The 26616-nt window shown below is 35.0% G+C and overlaps 1 protein-coding gene across 1 annotated transcript in view; it reads right to left on the bottom strand.

Moving 5' to 3' along the window:
* The window catches only part of LOC150107671 (uncharacterized), a 236160-nt gene that overhangs the window by 19127 nt on the left and 190417 nt on the right, over positions 1-26616 (bottom strand). The window contains exon 12 of the mRNA XM_090392165.1: positions 9207-9425. Coding sequence (XP_090248291.1) covers positions 9207-9425 — 219 coding nt within the window. The remainder of the gene's footprint in view (positions 1-9206; positions 9426-26616) is intronic.

Genomic DNA, 26616 nt, shown 5'->3' on the forward strand with positions numbered 1-26616 from the left:
ATACAGGATAGTGTGCAATACTAGGTGTTTGCGCTTAGATAAAGAAATTTCTCTTATTTATAGAATTTTGGTTGTGCAGCGTAAACAAATAAATTTTCTGAAATTTGAAACAGGGTTAACACTAGTATTCTAACAAAGAAATTGGCTCTAGCCAGAGGCATTTCCTTTGTCTATCGAGTTTTATACACGTGGGCAATACACTTATAGCGGCCAAGGGTTAGAGGTAATAATAAGGGTAGAGTCTGTAAGAATTGTATAGAACAAAATTTTAGAGTTGAGGAAATAACAAGTAAAGAAGAAAAATAATACACCATAGGCCAAGATTTAAGGAAAGGATATAAGATCATAGAGGAGTAGACACAATCAACAAAAACATTTATACTCATTATATATCATAAAGACTAAAGATTTATATATAGAATTTTTACAAATGGCGCAGCCAACAGAATTTGATTCACTCGTTAAATCAATCAGTGAGGTGAATTAAAGTGAGTAGGTTTTGAAATTGGGATCAGGCAGTTAAAGAGTATAATTTTGTAAAATCTTGGAAGAAAGGGAATTTTGTAGTGTAAACTAATATACAAGTATGACTATCATCCATTCCAGAACCATCTAGTTCTGGAATGGATGATAGTGAATTCTTCCTGACTATTAATCCATAGCAAGTTTTCCCACAATTTTCTGGAGAGGAGACAGACGACGTTTTGGCTTTCTTTGGCTACGTTGAAGAGTTAAGAAAGATGGGCAGGTGGACTGATTTCCAACTCCTCATCTTGCTATGAAGCAAGCTTATAGGAAAGGCTAAATGCTTCCTATATTCCTCTCCTATTTTGAAGGAAACTTTGGAGTATTCAAAATTTAAGGATGTACTAATTTCTCAGTTCTCCTGTGTGAAAAGTCCCACCTTGTGGAAACTATACAGGTGTGTACAAGGTGACGAGGAGAGCGTGAACAGTTTCTTTAATAGATTGCTATCGATTGCACAGTCTATGAGCGTGTGCATGGAGGAGAAATCTCATCTTGAGTGGGTAACCTTCCAGCAGTTTAGATTGGGGTTATGTAATGAGCTAAGAGAGGTGGTTTACAAGAAACAAGCTAGGAATTTGGAAGGATGTTGTAGATTGGCTATAGAGAAGGAAAGAATATTAGGAGAGATATCTCATTCCTCTTCTCTAAGGCAAATGTTACTGGAAAAGTTCAGTACCCAAGTCTCACTATGCTCCAGATGCAAGAATAATTCTGACCGCTCCGAATCTGGAGGAAGCATGGAGCATCAGAGACCACTGGAACACGTCACAATAGAAAGGAAAGCAGAGATGCTAGATCATAAGGGGTGCAAGAAGGAGGTGGGGCTAAACACATCATCAAATTTAGAGATTGTGACAGGATGCAAGCCAAATAATCGTACTAATCACTATGTAGTAATAGACTTCCCCATACAAGGAAGCCAACAGTGCAAGGGAAATGAGGAAAGTTTAAATTCACGTAGGACCGGAAAAGCCCTTGCTGTGTTCCCTGACGAGTCGGTTGGCAGACCCAAATCATCTATCTACGATTCCTACAAGATGCAAAGTGTGGCGGTGGCAGAAGTAAGAGGATGGCTACCATTGTCACTTGTGAAGGAATTGGTTGAAGAGATCCCATGTAACATTCTCCTTGACACTGAGGCTAATATATCCGTAATTCTGATATCATTGGTCAAAAAATTCAATGATATTTCCCCTGATGGCATCGTTGAATTGGAAAGGCCCATTAAGATTATGAGAATTGCCAGGGTTGAGCTCCTAACAACGATGAAGGTGAATGTGAAGCTTTCCATACCATGTTTCCCCCTGTGAGTCTCTCACATGAACTGCTGGTCCTTCCTGTCGTCACAGATACAAGTGATCAGATCATATTGGGTTTCGATTTCTTGGAGAAGTACCAGTTCAGGTGCGACTTTGTGAACGGAACAATTTCCCTTTGTGGAAGGAAGTACCGACCAAAATTTAGAGTAGGGAATGAAAGGGAAATGAATGAGGTGTTAGACATTGAAGTAGTGAATTCAGAAGGGAGCCCAGATGAATGAAAAAAAAAAAATGTTATACAATGCTACCAGTTTGACAGAGTCAGAGCAGGAAAAGACCGAGATTGAGAAGTTTTTCTCTTTGATATTCTGGCACTACCCTAGAGCCTTCACCGAAGAGATTAGCTCCTTACCCTGCACTGACAAAGTAGAGCATGCTGTTCAGATCACGTTGGATTTTCCTGTGTACATTAAGCAATATCAAACCTCCCCAAAACACATGGATAAGCTACAGGAATTATTACAGGACTATGAGAAGGCAGGTGTCATCGAGAAATCTAACTCCCAATGGAACAGTCCTTTCATTCTAGTAGAGAAACCAAACTGTAGCTTGAGGTTTGTTCTGGATCTACAAGAGGTGAATAAGGTCACCAGACCCATTGATTTTCCCTTGTGCAAGATCGAGAATTGTTCATAGGTCTGGAAGGAGCAAGGTACTTTTCAAAGTTGGATCTAAACTCAGGCTATTTTCAGATCCCCCTTAGGAAGGAAGACAGGAAATACTTTGCTTTCACCACAAGGTGGCAAAAGTATCAACTTTGTCGACTTCCTCAGGGAGCCAGAAATTCAGCCATGAGTTTTCAGTGCCTGATGAACTCCATTCTTTCAGACATATTAGGGAAGGGAGTCATATGCTTCCAGGACGACCTCTTAATTTACTCGTCAGAATTGAAGAAACAGGGAGATTCTGCTAAGTGTTCTGGATAGGTTGAACAGAGCACGTCTCTCTTTAAAGTGCTCTAAGTGTCGATTCTTCTTGAAGGAGGTCGAATAATTGGGACACATTTTTAATGAGGCTGGAATAGTCCCCACTCAAGAATAATTTGTTGGACTCTGGAACTGCAGGAGTTCAACGGAGAAGTGAATTATATCCCTGGGAAGACCAATGTAGTAGCAAACTATTTGTCTAGATCATTAGGCTCTGAACAAGAGGGGAGCGCCATTCCAGAAGGAGAAAATGTTAATTCCATACACAAGGATGAAGAGGTAGAAGAGAACAAAAGAACCCCCCCCCCCTTGTCTTCAAGTCTGGGAAAAATCCCTTATAGTAGAGGCACAGAAATGGGACCCACTGTATAAAAATCCTCTTATATCCTTGGAAGGATATAAGATCCTCTATAATCTTATATCCTTTCCAAGATTTAAGGAAATGATATAATATCATAGAGGAGTAGACACAATCAACAAAAAAATTTATACTCATTATACATCATAAATATATCATAAAGACTAAAGATTTATATATAGAATTTTTACAATAGAAACTATATCATTTCCCTCAGCCTCCAACTACCTTTACATTCTGCATTAACTATCCCATATGATATTTTGACCTGAGAGAGAGAGAGAGACTAGATTCTGCATTTTTTTTGTTCATTCACTTTCATGGATGTCTTCACACACACTCGTCTACACTTCCACACTCTCAGTGAACAAAGATCCAGACACCTTACTCTGAATCCATTTAAGTGCAGTCCATCAGCATTGTACAAACCTTTACATCCATCAAACTCAGTCCATAGGTCCACAAACTCTATATCATTCCTTCTGCACAACCTGCATAATGATTCATTAGTTCATTCATTGATTCATTCTGCGTATTGATGGACGCAAACTGAGAAGTCAGTTTGCCTCTATCATAAGTGGCAGCATCACCCTCTCACTTGACTTTTTTTTGCTTCTTCCAATAACTTTTTCACATCCTCCCTCATACAATACTTCTCACCTCTCAAGTCAATTAGTTCTTGCCAAAACAATTAATTCTTTCATCTTCCCTTTCTGCATTTCTGACAGCATCACTAATATTATTAATTTTTGCACCAGGGAAACAAGATTTTGTAGCTCTTTCATGAATTATTCCCTATATCACAGAATCACCATAACAAATTATCTATATACACTCTTTTCTCTTATTCATTCTTACAATTTTCTTTTTGACTTTGGGCCTCATGTCTTTTTTCTGTTCCCAGTAATATTTTGCTGTTTCTGCAGCTTTCAATTCAAAATAAAGGACTACATGTAAGAGTGCTATTTCTTTATTCAGGTCTATGGTCCACATTCTCCTGAACTTCTGCCACAGCACTTTCAGTATTATCATTGATATTTACATTTTCCAGTCTTCTATCAATGCTCTCTGCACAATTATCAGGTAATTTGTTCTCTCTGCATTCACTCTCAAATCATTTATTACACACTCACACCAATTTCACTCACTTTCACAAATCTTTCAACTTTCGTGATAAATAGATCTCACAAATTTTACAATATACAAAATCACACAACTTTAGCTTATCCAACAAAGACATCTTGGCTGCCATTGTTCTGCTATACTCAGGTGCCATAAATATATAGTTTAAGGAAATATATACGTTTTTCTTATGTCTAAATAACTCAGTCTAACTCACACACTTATAAAGCAAATAAATACAATAACGTAACTCAGTGTTATTACCAAAAATTTGAAAAAATTACTTATCTTTCTGCAGTGTTACAAATCGGTGATGTTCAACAAATATCCTCAAACCCAATCTGCTAAATCAAAAACAATATATCTGCTAAACGGCAGATATATTGTTTATGATATAATATAGCAGCAGATATAATATATCTGCAAAACTATAAAGCATACTACAAAATTATGGGCAATAAATGAGGCTAACAGCATTCATAGTGAAGAATTTATGGAGACAAAACAAGTGTTGGAATAATTACTTTACTTATAATTAAGAAAATAATATTTGATGTTTTGACCGATCGAGGTCATCATCAGGAAGACACATATGTACAAGACACAGGCTACATGACACTACACAAAAGTAACACAAATCTAAATGCTTTGTTAATTGTTTACCTTAGCCTGACCTCTGGTTAAAAAAATAAAAAAACTTCAACTAAAAAAAAAATATTAAAAATATTACTTAACAAAATATATACAAAATTAAAAATTAATTCACAAAATAAAATAAACTTTTCCTACATATCAGTGTAATAATATGCGATGATATAAAATTTATGTCAGAACTACATTAAACAATTTCTAAAGTCCTCTCATATTAAGGTTTTCTTCTGTTTGGGGTTGTTCTGGATGCTATATAGGTTGAAGATGGGTCCTCCAGATTCTTGGAATTATTAATCCATCATTATTGTTTAGATCTGGATGATGTTTCAGCATTTCACCGGCTTCTTTGAACTTTCTTTCAAAAAATTTTGGTGCCTTTCCAATTAATTCTTTGACATGATTGCAGTGTGTGTGGTCGGACAGGCCTGTTTTACCATAGTGGAGGAATTTCATGTGGTGTTTATGTTCATCTCTGCTTATTAGGATGGTGCACCCTGTTTCCTCTAAGTAAGATACGTTGCAGGTGCACTGAATTTTATAAACCAGTGGATGGACAAGGTATGGAAGAGGATCTTTGAATGAGCTGAGTAAATTTCTTAATTTTGCAGGAGGTTTGAAAGCTGCCTTAATATTGTATTAATGTAGTGTTCTATCTATTTTTTCTGATATGCTCCTAATGTATGGCTATGGCATTCTTGTAATCTTCTTCATCATCAAATTCCTGATATATATCTTCAAGGGTGTACAGGATGATATGATAGTACTACATGAAAAATTTACATCATTACTAACTTCCTATCTACAATTTTCCTCCAAATCAGTCTGTTACTTGTCAAGACTCCAGCATTATCAGATCTTATATTTATATCTTCAAAGGCACTTTTTACTGTATCAATCCACCCAAATCTTGGTCTTCCTCTGGGTCTGTTTCCTGCCAACTTGGCAGAAAACACTTGTTTTGCTAATCTTTCCTCTTCCATTCTGTTTAAGTGACCATACCAACTAAGATTAGCTCTGCTAACACATTCCTGTATGCTGACAGTGGCAAGTTCTTTTCTAATATTCTCGTTTTTAATATGATATTGTCACTAATGCCATCTGTTCATGCCCCTAATCTTTCTCAGGACTCTCATATCTGCAGTCTCTAGTCTTTGGTCAAGTGTTTTACATCTAACCCAGCTCTCAGCTCCATAAGTTAAAAAATTAACTTGAATATTGTCTTGTCTTGTATACAGCTAATTTAGTGTTTTGGCTAATTTTCTCTCTTATTCCATATAAATTTATTCAGTTGACTTCCTACCATACCAGCTTTGTTGATTCTGTTGTCTATTTCCATATTTAATTTACAATCTTCACTAAAAATCTATATGTTCTCCATTCACAATGCAGTTGATATTTTCAATGTTTCTGCCTATTTTCATTGTATATAAAGACTAAGTATTGCTTGATATAATGCCCCATTGACAACATATAACTATAACGTTTTGAATAGCTTCTTTCTCGGCACCTTGTCATATGCCTTTTCCAGCTCTACAAAACTTAAATATAGATCTTTGTTATATTCCCATGATTTCTGAACTATTTTTCATAAAGTGAAAATCTGATCCTGACACCCTCTATTTGGCCTGAATCCAGCTTGTACTTCACCAAGCTTCTCTTCCACAATCCTTCTCAACTGTTTTTCAAGTATACTTGCATATATCTTACCAGGAACACTCAGTAAAGAAATACCTCCGTAATTCTCACATTCAGTTTTATTTCCTTTTTTATATATGGGTACTATGAGAGCTCTATTCCACATTTCAGGCTTTTGATGGCTTTTTCAACTTCAAATATGGTTATGTATTCATGACTGCATGCCTGGTCAGTGTTTTTTACCACTGTGCTGTCTTCCCTGCTTGTTTCATTTAGCAATTTTTCAAAGTAATTACTCCATACTTCAAGGATTTTTTTTCCCTCCTGTTTTCATGTCACTTTTATTATCTCTAATTCCTTTTACAGCACTCTTTCCTCCATTTCTGAGCTTCTTCAACAACCTCCAGAATATCTTGCCCCCCCTGCTGATATTTATTTTCTATGTTCTTACTAAAGTCTTCCCATGACTTTCATTTAGCTATTTTTACATTTGTCTCTGTATTCTCTAAGGGCACAAGCTGACTTATTTGCAGGAACTTTTGATATGCTTTCTTCTTTTCTTTCACTGCTTCTTTAACTTCCAGTGTCCACCATGGAGTTCTGATTTTTCTATCCTTATAAACAATTTCACCACATGCCTCTCTGGCTGAATCAATCAGTGTTTTCTTGAGGGCTTGCCACTGAATCTCCAAGGTTTGGTTCTCAAACTCTTTCATTTTTTATTAATCATGTCTGTATATTTTAGTCTACAGTTCACATCTGAGAGCTGCTCAACTTTTATTCACTTTAAAAATTTCTTACATGTTATTCTTTTCAATATGAAATTCAATTTTATCCTGCTCAAGACTAAATGGTGATCACTTCGAATTTCAAATCCTCTGTACACTCTGGTGTCCTGCACCAGAGAAAAAACATCACTATGAACAATAACATAGTCAATGAGACTTTTCTTATTCTTTGTTTCTTCTCTCCATGTGAATTTATGCATATTTTTATGTTGGAACATTGTGTTAGTAATAACACAATTTGTTCTTCCAGTCCATGTCCTGAGCAGAAATCCAAAAAATATTTGCCATTATTATCAGCTTTGCTCTTTTCTCCAAATTTTCCCAAAATATTTTTGTATGTCTGACAATCATTTCCTACTCTGCTATTTAGATCCCCAACAAGGACCAACTTTTCCTTTTCATTGTGTCAGTTTCTTTCTCTAAAGTCTCAAAAAATTCCTTCACTTCTACCTTAATAGACCCTTCTGTGGACCACAGGCACAAATAAGTCTCATTGTCCAGTTCCCCATTCTGATATTTGCCCACATCACTCTGCTTGAGACTGCCTGCCATTCAAGAAGACTAGCCTTGTATTTAGTGTTGAATACTATGGCTAATCCTTCTTTTCCTTGATTGTCATTGCCTGAATATAACATTTTGTATTTATTGCTCAGAAAGATCTCACCAGTTTTTGCCTTTTTTTTTGTTTCAGTCACCCCTATTATGTCAATCTGGTACTTCCAGATCAACAGCCAGTTCCATTTCTTTGCCATTCAGGCTTCTTATGTTCATAGTACCGATCTTGAACTCTGGTGATGTTGAGTTGGAGTGGGTTTTAGGATTTGTTCCAGTAGCTGACTTTTCGCAGTTTGCCCTGGTTCCCTGGCAAAAAAAGCAGGGGCGTTGTTTAATCAGGCGATGCACCATCCGGCATGAAATTCTGTCATGTTGTACCATCATTTTTATTTTGGTTTAAGCCAATGAAGAATACAATTTAGTAGGCTAAATCCCAAATTGCCAGCCCATCCTCGTTCATTCAGTATCCAGGTAGATACCTAACAGGGTGCACCATGAGAATTTGAGGATTGGACATTAGGTCAGAAACCCTTGTCGGTTCTTCGCATTCCTTTAAAGGCTATGTGGAGGTCTTCTCTCGAGTTATATAGCTTTGACCCTTAAGCACCCCTCTTGTAATATTTTTTTTGCTTTTAATGGTATTTTTGGTGGAGGATCTATTGAACTGTTTTTTGATTGTAGCCATTTTTTACAAACATTTAGCTAATAATTTCATATTCTTTGTTCAGCACTTGCTCATTAGAGCAAATTGTTAGGGCTCTGTGTTTGAGGCCACTGATGACCCCCAGTTTTTGTGTTGGACGGTGGTATGAATTTTTATGTATGTATTGGCCTGTGTGTGTGTGTGTGTGTAGTAGACAATGAAGGAGAGGCAACCTGAGGGAAGATGTGTGACAAATGTGTCTAGAAAAGGAAGAGAGTTATTGTTCTTAATCTTGATGTTGAATTGGATATGTTTGCGTTATTTGTTCAGGTGGCTTAGGAATGCATTTAACGTTTCATGGCCCTGGGGTCAAATGGCAAACACATCAACATATCTGAGCCAGACTTTGGGGGGAGGGGGGAGCCCATGGCCATACCTTCTTTTTGTAGGTAAAAAGTATTTAATGTGGAAAAATAATGATATTTTTGCTATTTGGCCCCCACAGTCACAAAAGATTAAATACATTCATAAGCTACCTGAACAAGCAACACAAATGTATTCAATTCACCAATGCTGACCACTGTGTAACCTTAAAAGAAAGAGGCTAACAGTAGATTTTAAAAGGGCTGACTGTTGTCTAGATACATACATGCATCCACAAATAACATATAAGAGACTTACTGTCCACTTCACAGGACTTTTACTGGAGAAATCTGGAGCTGGTTCAGGTAAATCTACTTCCATTTCTTCTCTGTGGCTTGAAGGTGTAGTAGGAGACATGGAACTTTCTGGGCCAGATGGTGAATCAGTAGTTTCTCCTTCGGCTTCAGCTTTAACTGATTCTTCACTTTCTACTTCCTGCTCTTTAACTGGCTCTTCAACTGGTACATCTTCAGTTTGCTAGATGTATAAAATCAAAAAAGATAAATAAACATATAGCATAAACCTAATGATATGTAGAATAACTATTTAAATGCCATAAGAGCTGATTTGAATGCAATTTGATTCTTATTGTTACTTTGATATGACATGAATTTTTTTTTTTTTTTTTTTTGTCCATATTGATGATCTGTTAGTCAATTTCAGATCATGATGGTAACAGCAATATATCATGATGGTAATACTTTTTTTTTTCCTATTCCTGTTTTGAAATTGTTTTCTGTTTTTCTCTATTAACAGCTTAAATGCATTAAATATTAGATTTAGGCATTCATGCAAAACAGAATATACTGCCAGAAAACAATAAGGATAGGTATGTGATCCATTCTTCCCTTTAAATCAGTATATCATTCTAAATATGGAAATAATTTAAGTTTCATTTGCAAGAAGATGCTTTGCAAGTCAGAAATACTCAATCTAAATATATATATATATATGTAGAAAGTTTTTTACCTTGGGTATAATATATGTTAAAGATACCAAGTTATTTTAAATATAAACCTGGTTCTTTACTCCATTTCCCAAGTAAGCAAACAGACAAGTCAGTCAAGTTTGCACCTGCAAGTGTTGCAAGTCTAGCTGACCCTGACCGTAGTGCAAGTCCAAAGCAACTCATGGTAAAGGTAGAATAAGATCTGATCACTATTCTTAATATTTACCCTTGCAAAGCACTTCTCCTGGAGGAGATGTGCTTTGCAAGGGTAAATTGCTCACTATTTGTTATAGTGAGCAAGTTTTTTAAAACAAATTTGCTCACTATAACAGCTACCGAAAACCTGACCAAAGCCTACTGGCACAAAGCTGTTCTTGAAGAAATTCACTATAGCAAAGTGTAAACTATAACAAACTACTTCTGTAGTCCCTATGAGAAAAAAATAAAAAATAAAAAATCCTGAAACTTCCAGATATGATTTTATTCATATAAATCGCAATAAACTTTGTTTAGTTTATTGATCTTTGTTATTGACCTTGTATTGATTTTTATCACAGATAAAGGCAAACTTTTCAAAAGATTTCAGATTCACTTCAAAAATATTCAGTCTTAGTCCAAACTCAATGCTGTTCATTTCCATCTACCATTTATAAACACACTTTTTTTCCTAACAGAACCTTACTTTTTGATCAGTTTTCCCAATCACATACTCTTTCACTCTTATAGCCTGATAAACACTTTTTTTTCCTTCTATTTTTTTATGAAACTGGATGCATATGGACTTGCTTCCATGCTGCAAAGTGAATGCCAGCTGAATATACCATAGTGCAGTGGGGTTCAACCTTTTTTACTACGCGAGCTACTTTTCTATAAAAAGTTCTTCGGCAATCTACTCTCTTATATAGATCACATTCCCCCAACCTGATATCTGATTATGCACAAATAAAAAACTAAAAATAAACAACAAAAACTTTATTTGTGTATTTAAAAATTTATTTATCACTTTTAATTATTTTAATGCAACAAAAAAAAAAAAAAAAAAATTGGAAAAAAATATTTATTTCTCTATTTTGGAAAACCAAAGTTAGAAAAAACAACAGATTGATTACAAACTCACAAGTTACAGGAAATGCTGGTTGATTAAAAAAAAAAAATTTAATGTGAAATTTGGCATTGTTTGGACCTCGCAATTGGGGGGTCCAAACAACGGACCCCCCTCAATTGCGATGTTTTCATAGTCAAGTTGATATGAAGAAGTGGCCAATTGCAGACAATCATCCAAATGATCATTTGTAATTTGGTTTCTTAATTGATTTTTTATGACAGTCATATTTGAAAAAGCAGATTCTGACAAGTATGCCGATCCGAAACACGACAGAATTTTTCGCACGATATCAGTTAATATTGGGAATTTTTTATGCATACTTCCAAATGACTTCATTGTTTATCGATTTTAAATGTAAACTATTCTGAATGTTTATTATCTCAAGTTCTACTTAAGCTTGGTTTATACCAAACAGCCCACTAATTTTATTCGAAATTTCTGTGATGTTCAAGTTTTCTTGAAATGGATTATTGATAAAAGATACAATCATTTCAGTTTTATTAAAATCTTTAAATCTTGAATTTATTTCTTCCTCAACTAATTCTATTTCACGAATAAATTCTTTTAAATCATAGCGAAGCATTTCTTGATTCTGTTCAAAAAATTTTAATAAATATGGGAGATGTCTAAATTCGCAGTCATTTATATTTTTGCTAATAAATGACACACTTTCAAAGATGCAGTAGTGACTGATATTGGTTTATTTATTACTTTTGAAATCATATTTTGTTGTCCAGAAAGTCCTGCCTTTTAAATTTATAATTTTTGATTTATGTATTTCGGAATTTTTGGGAAAATCATCATATTTTGCATGCAGCGAACGAAAATGTCTCTCAATATTACCTTTTTTGGGAATTGCTACAGATGAATTACAAATAAAACAACAACACTTTCCATTTACCACTGTAAAGAAAAAATCTGTTTCCCATGCCTTGTGAAAATGATACGTCTTCGATTTCTTTGACACACTCATGATTATCCTCAAATTAAACTAAATGCATACGATGTGCTTTTGTTATATGTCTACTTTTGCTATCCAGTCGTTACTGTGACATTGTAAACTTTTATTATTATTTAACTTTGTATACTTGTAATTTCTATTAATTACTTGTGATGTCTTTTACTCTATACTTTATTCTCAGTTATTCTAATTTGCTATGCGTGCTTTCTCTCTCTCAAAATCTCTCGTTTATCTTATTATGTGCTATGTTTATCTACCTTTCGCATTACGAGTCTTATGCCTAAGATATTAGAAAATTTATTTAAAATGAGACTGCGCCACTAATATCTTTGATTAGCAAAAATAACTCAAATATATGGCTGGTAGATTTCTCTCTCTCTTTCTTTAACACAAATTCCTACATTAAAACTTTCACAAACTGTTGTGGTCTATTCTTTTTCTTAATTTCATGCTTTGGCCAACTCACTTAGATTCCTGCTCAACAAGTCCGATTTATTTTAGAAACGGCGCAGTTGTAAATAAACAAACAGGCAGCACTCTTTTTAACAAGAAAGTCATTATATCCATTTATAAAAACTCTTTAGCAAAAATTAGAACCTCCTTTTTCTTCAACATTAAATACTTTCTTTAACACACAAGGTTACCTACTCTCAGTTTACAAATGTTTACTTATTAATCTCTAAGCTTACTTGTAAAGAAGTTATCTAAATCTGTGTTATCTTTACACATTTGATATCAACCTCTAACATGCCAAATGATTCTCTTATGGACATTTCTTAACATTATTAAACATATATCTCAAAAGTCTTTCTTTCATTCAGTCAAAAGTCTTTCACTAAAAGTTCTATGGCAATTCTTTAGTCTCAGATCTTCAGGAAATTTTGGCTCGGCTGCATCTCATCGGGAACGTAGCGGGCTGTGCGCTCATTCAGCTCCGGCAAAAGGTTACTCTCCCTTGATGAAAAGAAAAACTTATGAGTGAAGGTGCTTCAGGAAATTTGCCTTGCCTTTTCTCCTCTGTTTGGGCTCGCCGAAAATGCCTGGACGACTGCCTTCTTTTTCTGCCGTTTCAACAGCTAGAACTGCCGTCAACTGTTAACTGGATCCCTCTCTGGCCTGGAAACTTTTCTCCGGCAATTGGAACTTTCCTTTCGGCAATTTGAAACCTTGTCTGCAGCCTAGAAGTAGTCTCTCTCTAGCGATGTCTCAAACTGAGAAGCTCCTCTCTCAAGCAACGTGGATCCGGGCAGCCTCTCTGACGGTGACTCTGGATCGGGCGGCCTCCTCTCTGACAGCAATTCTGGAACCAGGACCCCTTCTGCTTGCTTCAGTCCCTTTTTATTAGGCCTCCTCTGAGACCTCGCACAAAGTTTGGCAACCCCCAAAGAATCGGTATGAGTCTTTCATCTTAAGTTTCAAGTTCGGCATGAATTTGGTTCTCCTCTGCTTTCTTTTGATTGTAAGTTGCCGGCCATCGGAAAGTTGTTTGAACTCTTTCTGACTGACTTCGGAGATGTTTACACTTAGAGCTTGCAAGCCTTTCTCACACATCCAAGTTTCAATAACAATCTTTCTAATGCTGCCATGTACAGCTTCGGCGACAAAAACATTGCCTTTGTTTTAACACTCTAACATATTCTTATTAAAGCAATATATACAGTGAGCTTCAAAAGAGTTATTTACAAAAACATCTAATACAAACTATACCGAGACAAACAAAGTTTATTTTTTTACAATATTCTCATGGGACTTAACCTAAGTAAAAAAGTCGATGTAATGTGCTTTGGAATATTTAATATTTAAGCTACAATCGAGTTTTTACACTTTGCTTATAATTGTATTCACTCAGCTCGCTGTTTGACTTCCACTGATCCAAATTAATTCATTTACCCGGACTTATAAGAAAATCACTGATTTGACAATTTTGACGAAAAATAAATAAACAATAGTAATACACTTGAAGCAAATTAAAAATAATACAAAATAAGGATAAATAAAATATTATGTTTTCAGTTTTAATTAAATTTGTAAGGAAGGAGGAATACACAAGAGATCGACCAAAAATCGCTCCGTGATCGACGGGTTGAACACCCCTGCCATAGTACATAGAAGGTATAGAAAAAGTGTTAAGGAGCACATCTCTTGAGCAGAACTGATTGGATCTGATCAGAACCAGAACTCTTTTTGGTATCCTTGTTAAAGACTTCTGATATTTTTCCAGAAAAAGGCCACAGGAGGAATGTAATGCAATGTTCTAGAAAAGAAGGTGGTGTTTGTTTTGATCATCTTTATAAGATATGGATGAAACGAATGATGCCAGAAGGTCAGCTTTATTTTTAGGCAACATTGGATGCACAAATGGACAAAAGTTGTGCTCAACAACTTTATTTCTGAATTATGTAAAAAATAAATGAACATAAAAAAAATAATAATAAATCCTTAGCCCGCTCACAGTACATGTACTACAAGTTTACTACCTTTTGTGGATGGGAGTTGCATATTGTGACAAGTGGAGCTGTGGTGTGCTCAGTGATTTTTTTTTTTTTTTCTAGTTCATAATCAAAGAACCACTGATGTCAGCTATGAAAAAAGACTTCAAGGAAGACTGTTTCCGCTGAAATAAATTCACATATGTACATATATGTTCAATTAAAAAAAAATGGCAGAGGGAAGATGATAAATGTCTACCATCAAACTATTGACCTACTGCTCTCACCTCATTGTTGTTTAAAGTACTGGAGAAGGCCATCAACAGTATACTTCTTAGATACCTGGAGAAATGTTAACTAATCAGTGATCATATGTATTCTGCTCCACAGCAGGTCTCATCTACATCATCCACTTCTGGACAAGTGTCTGTGAAAGGTTCAGAGAAACATACTGCTACATGACATTTCAAAGACATTTGATAGAATTTGGCATTGAGAACCTCTCAACAAAATGCCATTTTATGGTCTGCATTTTTCCATTTGTAACTAGATTGCCAGATTTCTCTCAGGTCATTCTCTCTTCAGATTTTCGTATTAATTCAGGTGGTCTTCAGGGCTCTGTTATTTCACCTGCTCTCTTCCCATATATATAAATGAGCTGCTTTCACTGACTTTAGATCCTAGACCACAGTTTTGCTGATGACAACACTTTCCACTAATCCTACTCACTGACAAATCTTGCAGTGCTCAATGCTTCAAAATCATCTACAATAAGTTCTAAACACTCTCCACACCAGATAGAAAGACATGTATTAGCAGTTCATGTTTAGTTTATTTAATGGTTTTAATTCACAACATAAGAATAATAAGAAAATAATTAATATTTACTTACTTATTTGCTGATATTTTGCTGGTGTTATACCCAGCATCCTTCAGAGCACAAAATAAAAGTTTAAAATTTTTATTTCTCTTTATCTCTTTTCGATAAAGAGAGAGTTAACAAGTATTAATTTGATCTTAAAATGACTGTCTTCCAGATTTTTGGTACTGATATATAAAAAATACATTTAGTATCATCGCTTTGGAAAATTGGGTCTAGCAGACCATGCCATGGATGCGCCTTCACACAGAATAAAATAAAGAAAAACAAAACTGCTACACAGACGTCATTATAAGTCAGTGAGACTGTTTTTTGGAAACAGCAGCTTTGAAACATTCCCCAAACCTTGACAAGTATGGCTGTATCAATTTCCCATGACTTAAGACAGAGCTTAATTATGTCAAAGAATGGGAGGGATCTGTTGTCTTCCACTTGAAGTGTAAAACGTTTTCTGAGATTTAAACTGCTTAATTGGAAGGTGAATTCAACCAGCTGTTATTTTGGTTCTGGCCATTTGAGAAAGATGCCATGTGCAATCTCTGGGCCATATTTTCAGTTTATATCATCACCATCCAAGGCCTATCTATCAAAGGATTCAATAAGAATATTGGGAGGCTCCAGCAAAATTGATAAGCCTGTTGCAAACTTTTTTTTTGTCTGTTCACAGTATCTGTCACCAAACTGGAAGAAAGTGCTGTTCAAAACAGTATGATGGTGACTGGTAGGCAGAGTTCTTTGTAGAAGCAATAGATTTTCATCCTTAGACACAGTAAACAGGTTGACCACATCCAGATTTGTAGAGATTTGAGATCTATGGGTCCCAGGATTATATTTTTTATCAATAAAATGTCTGTAAATTTTAATGTATGAGTCTGTCTTCCCAACAAGTAGGAAACCAGCAGCTTGGATGAATATCTTAACAAGTTGCATGTCAGGAAATTTCTAATGTCTATGACTAGGTGCAAAGATACCAAAAATTTGCAAAGTAAGGGGGCTCCAAAAATTTGGGGAGACAGATGGCTGTAGCTTGATCTTTTTGGCTGATTTCTCTCAATTCCATATAGATTTATTCAACTGATTCCATCATATCAGCTTTACTAATTCTATTATTTATTTCCATTTTGTCATCTTCACTAAATAATGTGCCTAAAAAAAGTAAAAATATGTAATCAGTTGTTCTGTAAACTTGCTACGGAAGAGAATTCGGTTGATGTTTTCTATTTTCATAGTTTATATCAAATAACAAAGGATGATTTAAATTAAACTATTTATTTATTAGTAAAATTTTTGCCTATGTATCACAGGCAATGTTAGTACAAAAAATAAAACAGAATGAGATACAACGTGCCACACGTATATATTATTCTAAATGACATTATTATTATTCCTTTTTCTCTCTTTTACCTTGTGGTCTCAAGAGTTTTCTATTCATTTAACCGCAACCATACTCAAGGATAAGGTGGTTAGCCCTATACCTCCCTGTGGGGTTTTTCATCCCACAAGCAGCAAACCAGCCTTGAGAACTCAACACTTCTACAGACATAAGATATGTTGAGTTCTCAAGGCTGGTTTGCCTTGTGGGATGAAAAACCCCAGATAAACTGGGGAGAAAAACCCTGCAGTCCATGCCCAAGATCGGCTAAGTTGGCTCTGTCTGAGAAAGATCCTAAGCTCCTCAATGTCAGTGACGGGAATCGAACCCAGGACACTCCTTTCCCAGGCATATGGTTGCGAAGCACATAGCCATTCGGCTAACTGCGCAGACAATGACATTATTTTAATAGAAAAAAAAAATCTAACAATGTGCCGCCACAGCTTTAGTAAGGCAACAAATTGGTAGATAACTCCTAGAGTTAACTGGAAAAAATTAACAGATTGGAGAAGCATTATTTCTCATAAAGGAGATAAACACATGCTATCAGACCAGTTCAAATTAGGATAATTTAATGATGCTTCATAGCTCTTTCTTTATAAAGCTGTTCCATAAGGAATCTACTCACGTGCAATATTTTGTGTTTTTCTGTTCTACATTACTCTGTATTTAGTGAAGATGGCATATTCTGCAAAGACTCTTCTTGTTCAGAAAACCTGAAGAATGTTTTGTGTTCCTTACAATGAACAGAGAGGTACTTAAGGATCAAAGTTAGATGGAGAACTGATCAAGGCTTCTCTTTTGTGTTCCTTACAATGAACAGAGAGGTACTTAAGGATCAAAGTTGGATAATTGAGAAGAGAATTTCATGTAGCCTTTAAGGAAGATGGAGAACTGATCAGAGCTTCTGATATAATGTCTAATACTCAATTTCTTATGGTGCACCCTGTTAAGGGTCTACCTGGATACTGAATGAATGAGGATGGGTTGGCAATTTGATTGTATTGCCAAATTGTATTCTTATTGGCTTAAACGATGCATAATGCAAAATGATGTTACAACATGACAGAATTTCATGCCTGGTAAACAAGCCCTCCCACCCCTTCTGATTTTGTCAGGGAACCTAAGGAGAACAGCAAAAAGTCAATCCCAACAAATCCCTGGAACATATCCCAACTCACATCAGCAGAGTTCAAGACTAGCACCATCATCATAAAAAGCATCAATGGAAAAGAAATAAAACCAGCAGAAGAACTGGACAAGTACCAGATTGACATAATATGTGTTACTGAAACAAAGAAGACCAAAAACGGGAGATCTTTCTAACCAACAAATACAAAATGTGATATTCAGGCAATGAAGTTCATGGAAAAGAATGAGTACCTATAGTATTCAACACTAAATACAAGGATAATCTTCTTTAATGGCAGGCAATATCAAGTAACTCGGTGATGTGGACAAATGTCAGAATGGGGAACTGGACAATGAGACTTATTTGTGCCTATGGTCCCACAGAAGGCTCTACTAAGGAACACAATGAAAAACGAAAAGTTGGACTCTGTTGGAGATCTAAACAGAAAAGTAGGAAATGATTGCCACACATACAGAAATGTTTTGGAAAGATTTAGAGAAAAGAGCAAAGTTAATAATAATGATAAGTATCTGCTGGATTTCATCTGTTCAGAACATGCACTAATTATTACTAATACCACGTTCTAACATAAAAACATTATATTAGAATGTGGTGTTAGTAATAATTCACATGGAGAGAAGATGCAATAATTCATATGCACAAATTCATATGGAGAGAAGATGCAAGAAATAAGAAAAATCTCATAGACTACATTTATTATTGATAGATGTTTTACCACTAGTTCAGGACATAAGAGTACACAGAGGATACGAAACTGGAAGTGGTCATAATTTAGTTTTAAGTAGGATAAAACTGAATTTCTTATTGAAGAATAGCGTATAAGAAATTTTCCAAATAAATCAAAGTTGAGCAGCTCTCACAAGTGAACTGTAGAATCAAATACATAAATATTATTCCAGAAAAAATGCAAGAGTTTGAAAACAAGAGCCAGACCTTGGAGATTCACCAGATAACAAGATTGTCTGCAAGGATAGAAAAATCAGAACACCATGATGGAATCAGGAAGTTACACAGACAGTCAAGGGAAAGAAGAAAATGTATCAAAAGTTTTTAACAAGTAAGCAAGCTTGTGATCTGATCTTAGAGAATACAGAGAAAAATGTAAGAAAGTGAAGCACTGTGTAAAACTAGCTGAACAAAAATCATGGGAAGACTTTGGTAAGAACACAGAAATAAATATCAGGAAGGCAGCAAAATATTCTGGAGGTTATTGAAAAAAGCTTAGGAATGGAGGAAAGAGTAGTAAAAGGAATCCAAAATGATAAAGGTAACATGAAAAGTGAAGATAAAGATTTTCTAGATGTCTGGTGTATTTCAAAGTAATTATACCATGTAGTGATATGTATTCATGATGGCATTCCTGTTAAGCATTTTCTACCACAACACTGCCACTGTTGTTTCATTTGGCAATATTTCAAAAATGATTGCTAATTAAAACAAGCAGTAACAGCATGGTGGTAGAAAGCACTCACAGGAATGCAATCAGGAATACATGTAATAACTTGAAGTAGAAAAAGTGATCAAAAAACAAAAATTTGGAAAGCTAGCTGTAGTAGATATTTGACCAGAAATGCTTAAATATGGAGGCCTGGTCAGAGAGCTGAATTCCAGATGACTGGAGTAGAGCTTTCATAGTACCCATCTATAAAAAAGAAAATAAACTGCATGTGAGAATTACAGAGGAATATCCTTATTAAGTGTTCCAAGTAAAATGTATGAAAGCATACTTGAGGGAAAAGATGATGCTTGCTAAAGTTGATAGAAGTAGGAGAAGAAGAAGACCAAGAATTAGATGGGTGGATGGAGTTAAAGAAGCAACTGTAATGCACCTGGAAATTCTGAAAGATATGGCCAGGGACAGATCTGAATGGAAAGTGTTCATAGAATCACCAGGAGTCGAAAACAACTTGACGGAACATAACAACAACAACTTGAGAAAAGGCTAAGAAAAATTGTGGAAAGAAAACTTGGAGAAAAACAAGCTGGGTTCGAACCAAATATAGGTTGTGGGTGATCAGATTTTCACTTTAAGACAAATTATTATCTTTAAGAAAAGATAAAGATATTCTAGATGGCTGGAGTATTTCAAAGTAATCACTTCAAGTATTGATATATATTCCTGACTTCATTGCTGTTGAGTGTTTTCTAGCACCATGTTGCTACAGCTTGTTTCATTTAGCAATCATTAATCTGAAAGACTGCAAGAAACAAGCAGTGACAGCATGGCGATAGAAAACATTCAATAGGAATGAAAAAAAAACCTAGAAAAAGTCATAAAAAAAACCCAAAATGTGAAAAGACAGCTAGAGTAGATGATATTTTACCAGAAATACTCAAATATGGAGGTCTAAAAGTTTTACAGTTTTAATTTATGAAACTGATATTAATAATAAACTGGGAAATAGTTGGGAAATCATGGGAATATGACAAGGATCTGCATTAAAGTTTTGTAGATTTGAAAAAGGCACATGATAAGGCGCCAAGAGAAAAGTTGTTAAAAAATATAGTTATATGGTGTAAAGGGAATACATCGAGCAATACATAGTCTATATTTAAGTTGGATGCCAACAGTTAGAATTTTAAGGAGGCACAGGAAGATGGTTTAATATTAAATGAAATGTGAGACAAGGGTCCACATCATCAACACTGTTATTCATCATCTATATGGATCACATTATGAAGGAAAGTAGTGTTAAACCTGATATCAAAATTGGAGATGTTAATCTCAGCTCTTTACTTTATGAAGATGATGTTATACTCTAAATATATCCAGTGCAAGTCTGCAGGATTTCCTAACCAAACTGAAACACTAAAAACATTAATTGCGAACTGGATGGAGAACCTATAGAAAAAATAAAACATGTCAGTATTTAGGCACAATTTTTAGTGAAGATGATAAATTGAATATGGAAATAGATAACAAAAAGGAAAGTTGGCAAGGTTGGAATCAAATAAAATTAGTCAAACCACTATATTATAGCTGTGTACAAGACAGTGTTTGAATCAATTTTTACTCATGGATCTGAGGGCTGGGTTAGAAATAAAATACTTGATCAAAGACTGGAAAAGTTCTGAGAAAAATTAGAGAGTGAACACATGGCATCAATGATATAATCATATTAAAAATGATGATGATATTAGAAAGGAACTTGACATTATTAGCATTCAGATATGTGTGAACAGAGCTAATCTCAGGTGGTGTGGTCACTTAAATAGAAGAGGAAAGGTTAGTAAATTTGCCAGAGGAAGATCAAGATCTGGGTGGATGGTACAGTAAGAATTGCCTTTGAAGACTGAAATACAATGACAATACTGGAATCCTGACAGGCAGAAGATAATTTGGAATTGTAGTCAGGATATTAGTAATGACAAACTTTTCATGTAATACTAGTGTGATATCCTGTACACAAAGTCAACAGAAATAACATGACAAATGACAGCAAAACAGAAGAATAGGCCCTGAGTACTGTACTCTCACACACTGGCAGAAAAGAAAAAGGATGAGTCAGGGGCCATCTTTTGGAAAGATTACCCCGACTATAGGTATCCTGAATACCTGCACTCTGGCAAAGGATTTCCAAACTGACTTCCTACTTAAAGAATTAGGCAACACAAAAATGGACATTCTGGCTATAAACAAAATGAAAGGAACAAAAGAACTAACAGCATGACGGAATGAAGACTCATTCCTTGGTCCAGCAACCAACAAGGCAAAACAAGGTAGAGTTGGATTAATTATAAGGAAAAGACTAACCAAAAAAATCATTTTGTGTAACATTCTCTCTCTCTGAAAAATTTGGCACTCTAATGGTAGAACTTTGAAGAAAGACCATCCTTAAAATTATCACTTTATGCTCCTACATTGGCCTCAAGTGATGACAAGATAAATGAATTCTACAAGAATCTTGAGGAGCTGCTACAGCAAAAGTCCATGTACACTTTTGTATGTGGCGACTTTAATTCTAAAATTGGGAAGGACAGAAATCAAGAAATTTTCATCAGTCCCTTTGAACTAGGTAACAGAAATGAAAGAGGAGAGAAACTTCTAGAATTTGCAGAAGCAGTAAAACTTTTCATCATGAATACCTTCTTCCAAAAAAGAGCAGGAAAAAAGTGGACATGGGAATCCCCAAATGGCAATATAAGAAATGAAATAGATTACATTCTAACAGACTGCAAAAGAATAGTTCAAGATGTAGAGACAATTGGCAGAAAGTATTTTGGCATCCATTCAGACTACAGACCACTATGAACCATCCTACAAATTGACCAAAAGAAGAGAGAAAAAATAGAGGGATCGCAAACCATGCAAAGCAACCCAAACATTTAGATCCTGATTTGTTTAAGCAATCTGTTGATCAAATAAAATGGAATATCACCGAATATGACATTGACAAGGATTATGACATGCTCCTGGAAAATTCTATGGTCAATCAAGAACACCCAAAAAAGAAAGACTCTCCATACAAACCTTGAATTTACTAAAAAAGAGAAGAGAACTGAAAGATAAATCAAACTCACAATTTGAATATAAAATTATTTGCAAAGTTTTAAGAAAGAAGATCCCAGAGGACTATCAAACCTACAGCAAAAAAAGACTGAGAAACACTATTGAATCTAGAGTATAAAAAGAGTTGAAAGTGAATTAACTATGAAAAGGTCAATCCCAACAGCACTACTAGATCAAGATAGAAGAAGACACACACAAACAGAAAAAAAAAATGGAAAAGATAGTACAAGACTTCCACAATGACCTTTTCGAATCAAAACATCCTTTACCTGAACCAAAACTTGATAATATATACGATGTACCAGAAGTACTCCCAGATGAAATAGAATATGCACTTAAAAATCAAGAAACCAAATACAGCTCCTGGCATTGATCAGATGAAAATTAAGGATATTCAAAAGGAGGACCACAACTTTATGAAGCTTTGACCGAAAGATTTACTTGATACCTAAAAGAAGGAAAAATACCATCAAAATGGAAGATATCAAACAATTCTTCTCTTCAAAAAAGGCACATAGCAGACATCAAGAATTACTGTCTTATATGTCTGCTATCACATATAAGTTAATGACAAAAATTATATCAAACAGAATCGAAACCACCCTTCAAGAAAATAATAGTTAGGATTCAAAAAAAGTTATTCTACAATAAGTAGTCAACTAATTTAATGAACAATGCAAAGAATACCAGATCCCTCTTTGCTTTCTATTTATCGACTTTAAAAAAGTCTTCAACACCATATGACCTTGGTATGGGACAACTCCTATCACCAAACCTTTTTACATGTACTCTGTAAAGCATTTTAAGGAAAATCAACTTAAAAGGTGGCATAAACATCGATGGAGAGCTACTCCAAATAATGTTTACAGACAATATAATACTCATAGCTCAAGACCCTCTGCAACTTCAAATAATGCTTCATCAAAGTTCATGATGCCTGTAATAAAATAGGACTAAAAATTCACTCTGACAAAACCAAATGGATGAGAAATAAATACTGCCAAACCCAAACAATCCAACTAAATAATTTTACCATGTCAAACAATAAACATGGACAACAATATTTCTGAAGAAATAACAAAAAAGAAAAAGAACAACATGGACCTCCTTTAACTGTATCAAATCCATAATCACATATCCTAAGCTAGATATCAAAATAAGAACCAGCATGTTCAAAAGCTATGTCCTCCCATTTTTAACCTACATCTCCAAAAGAACTTGGTCTACAAATCACCCAGCATGCCATGGAAAGAAGAATCTTAGGGATAAGTAAAAAAGACCACATCACATATACAACTATCAGAAAATTAACTGGAATAAAAGAAGTAAAAGAAATGGACAACAATATTTCTGAAGAAATAACAAAAAAGAAAAAGAACAACATGGACCTCCTTTAACTGTATCAAATCCATAATCACATATCCTAAGCTAGATATCAAAATAAGAACCAGCATGTTCAAAAGCTATGTCCTCCCATTTTTAACCTACATCTCCAAAAGAACTTAGTCTACAAATCACCCAGCATGCCATGGAAAGAAGAATCTTAGGGATAAGTAAAAAAGACCACATCACATATACAACTATCAGAAAATTAACTGGAGTAAAAGAAGTAGTGAAAACCATATATGGCAACATGACACAGTGGGCAGTGTCATATATTGCAAGACTCAACAACAACAGGTGGACCTACTGTGTCGTCAACTGGTATCTAAGATAAACCACGAGAAAACCCAGTAGACCTCCAGCTAGATGGGAAGGCCCTCTAACCAGAGTGATAGGAAACAAATGAAGAAGAATGGGCATTGCCAGAAACTTTGCAAATTGGATTCATGAAGACACCCAGAATGAAACAACAGGACCATCAAGTAATCCTGTACACCCCCCCCCCACCTCAAGGCACCCAGCAGGAATTTAATGATGATGATGAACTTCTTACTAGAATATCAGTTTTAATATCCCTTCATTAATGTGGTCCATGCAGAGGAGATAGTGTATAATGCTACTTCATAACTGATCTTTATAACATCAAATCTTCCTGTATATCCTTCAATTCTAACTGCCAATTTGCAAATTATGTAGATGCTTTCTGAGTTCAATACAGTTTCATTTACACCTTACAGATTTAATGTTTTGATTTTCCCTTGCTACTTTTATTAAATGTTCCTTCTAGATCAACAAAGCTTAAATGTTGATAATTATTATGAAGAAAAAGATCATTAAATAAATCTTACAGAGATTTATTAGGGATATGGGAAACTGTAATACTTAGGAATCCTGAGTAACAACCAAGGTTTTCTCCTACTAGTGTTCACAGAGGAAGTTCTTCTAGTTGAGTTTTTGAGACTATCTATTTAGTTTCACTTTATTTTGTGTTTGTGTGTATGTGAAAATTTATGCTGTATCTCTGAAGATCTCTGTGATAGAGATGAAATACTCGAGACATTAAATATTGTTGTTTAATTCATTTCTTGTGCTAATTTTATTCCATTAAATTGTCAACATGAGTTTTAACTAGGACCTAAAACTAAATATACACAGATCACTATTTTATTCCTGTAATTTTGTAAATATTTATTACAAGGTATAAAAACTGATTATGGCAGCTTTTATTTGGCCTAAGTCCAGCTTAATCTTTATCAACTTTTCCTTCAACAATTTTATTTTTACACTTTCTTGGTATAACTGCATAAATCTTTTCTGGAATACTCGATAAGGAACTTCTTTTATACTTCTCACATTCAGTTTTATTTCCCTTTATATAAATTATTATTATGAGAGCTCTACTCTGGTCTCTAAAACATTTTGTCACATTCTGACATTTATCTTCTTATATTCTGTCCAAAATCTTCTCATGACTTTTGTTGGGCTACTTTTACTTAACTTAGCTTTCTTTTCTCTATATTTACCAAGAGAAGACTTATTATACTTCTAATTTTTTAGGAAATGACAATGTAAACTAAATTATTAATTATAAAAACTGTAATAATTACCTATATTTTGACAATGCTATTGCCATCTTCAGGGATCACAATACAATGATATGTGCACACAGGCACTCGCACTAAGCAAATGAGGCTGAAGGAAGGCAACTGAAGTCAGTCCTAGAGTCCTAAAGGTGGCACTTAGTCAGCTAAATTGGGTTGTCTTTGCCATTTGGCTGATGATCTTAGCATGTAAGTTTCCCAAATTTGGGGCAGTTTCATGCACTCAAATTTGTTGAGGTTTGGGAAGTTTTTGAGAGCCGAGATGGTTTAAGGAATAATCTTTCATACTTGTACTTGCTGCAGTGGATTAAAGTGGCCCTTTTCCAGCATATTCTGTGGTGGTATCCAATGCATGGTCAGTAAGTCCTGATGGCTGTATTGGTGGAAACAGATGTAGTCCTTGTGTTCGAATATCCTGATATTGTCTGTCCTGCCTGTTTGGCCATAGTAGGACAGTTTGCAACTGCAAGAGTCATTCTAGGGGAAGTGGATAAGAGATGCCAATTTCTTATGTGGTTTGTAACTAGGTCAGATTTTTGAGTGGGACATTGGTGAATAAGGAGGAGACATTAAAACTGATCATTATGTCAATGAGAGGTTTTCTATACTGACATTAAAGTGGGTTGAGTTTTTTTTTATGTGTGAAGGTATGTTGCCAGTATATTGTATGAGCACTTTGGCTAAATGTTTAGCTAATTTGTATGTGGGGGAATCAACATTATGTTCCATCTACAATGGGACATAACGGTACATTTTGCTCATGGATTTTTGGTAGTCCATATATCTGGAGGAGGGGGTCTAGAGTTAAAAGATTTTAGCCTGTTAGTCAATAATAAATTTAGTTTAATCCTTTATCCAAGTGTGAGCAAACAATGTTTGCGCCTGAAAGTATCTTCGGGTCCTGAAGATACTTTCAGGTGAAAAACAGGGACTGACCTATCAATTCCTTCAATGTGGCTGCTAATTTTTTGGCTAAGTGATAATTTGGGCTGTCAATTCATTCAAACAATCGGACGTAGAGGTGATTCTGTTTTGTGTATTTTTGGCAGGCCATAAATTCTGGGTGCCCGGGCATAATGAGGTATTAATTTTTTTGTTGTTTCTTCGGGCCATGTGTGGATGGATTTGATTAATTCAGTTGTTTTCTATTTGTTACGTTTTGTAGGGTTGTAGATTTTAAATTTTAAATTTCAGGTTTTAAATTTTTAAATTTAAATAGTAGATAATAGTCGAATAGTTAAATAGTAAATAGTAGTAGAATAGTAGATTTTAAATTTAAGGTTTTAAATTTCCTTAGCCACCTAAACAAACAACACAAACGTATC

Source organism: Typopeltis vanoorti, chromosome 4 (assembly GCF_054136105.1).
Source record: "Typopeltis vanoorti isolate ZY-2024b chromosome 4, IOZ_Tvanoo_1.0, whole genome shotgun sequence".
Lineage (NCBI taxonomy): Eukaryota > Metazoa > Arthropoda > Arachnida > Uropygi > Thelyphonidae > Typopeltis > Typopeltis vanoorti.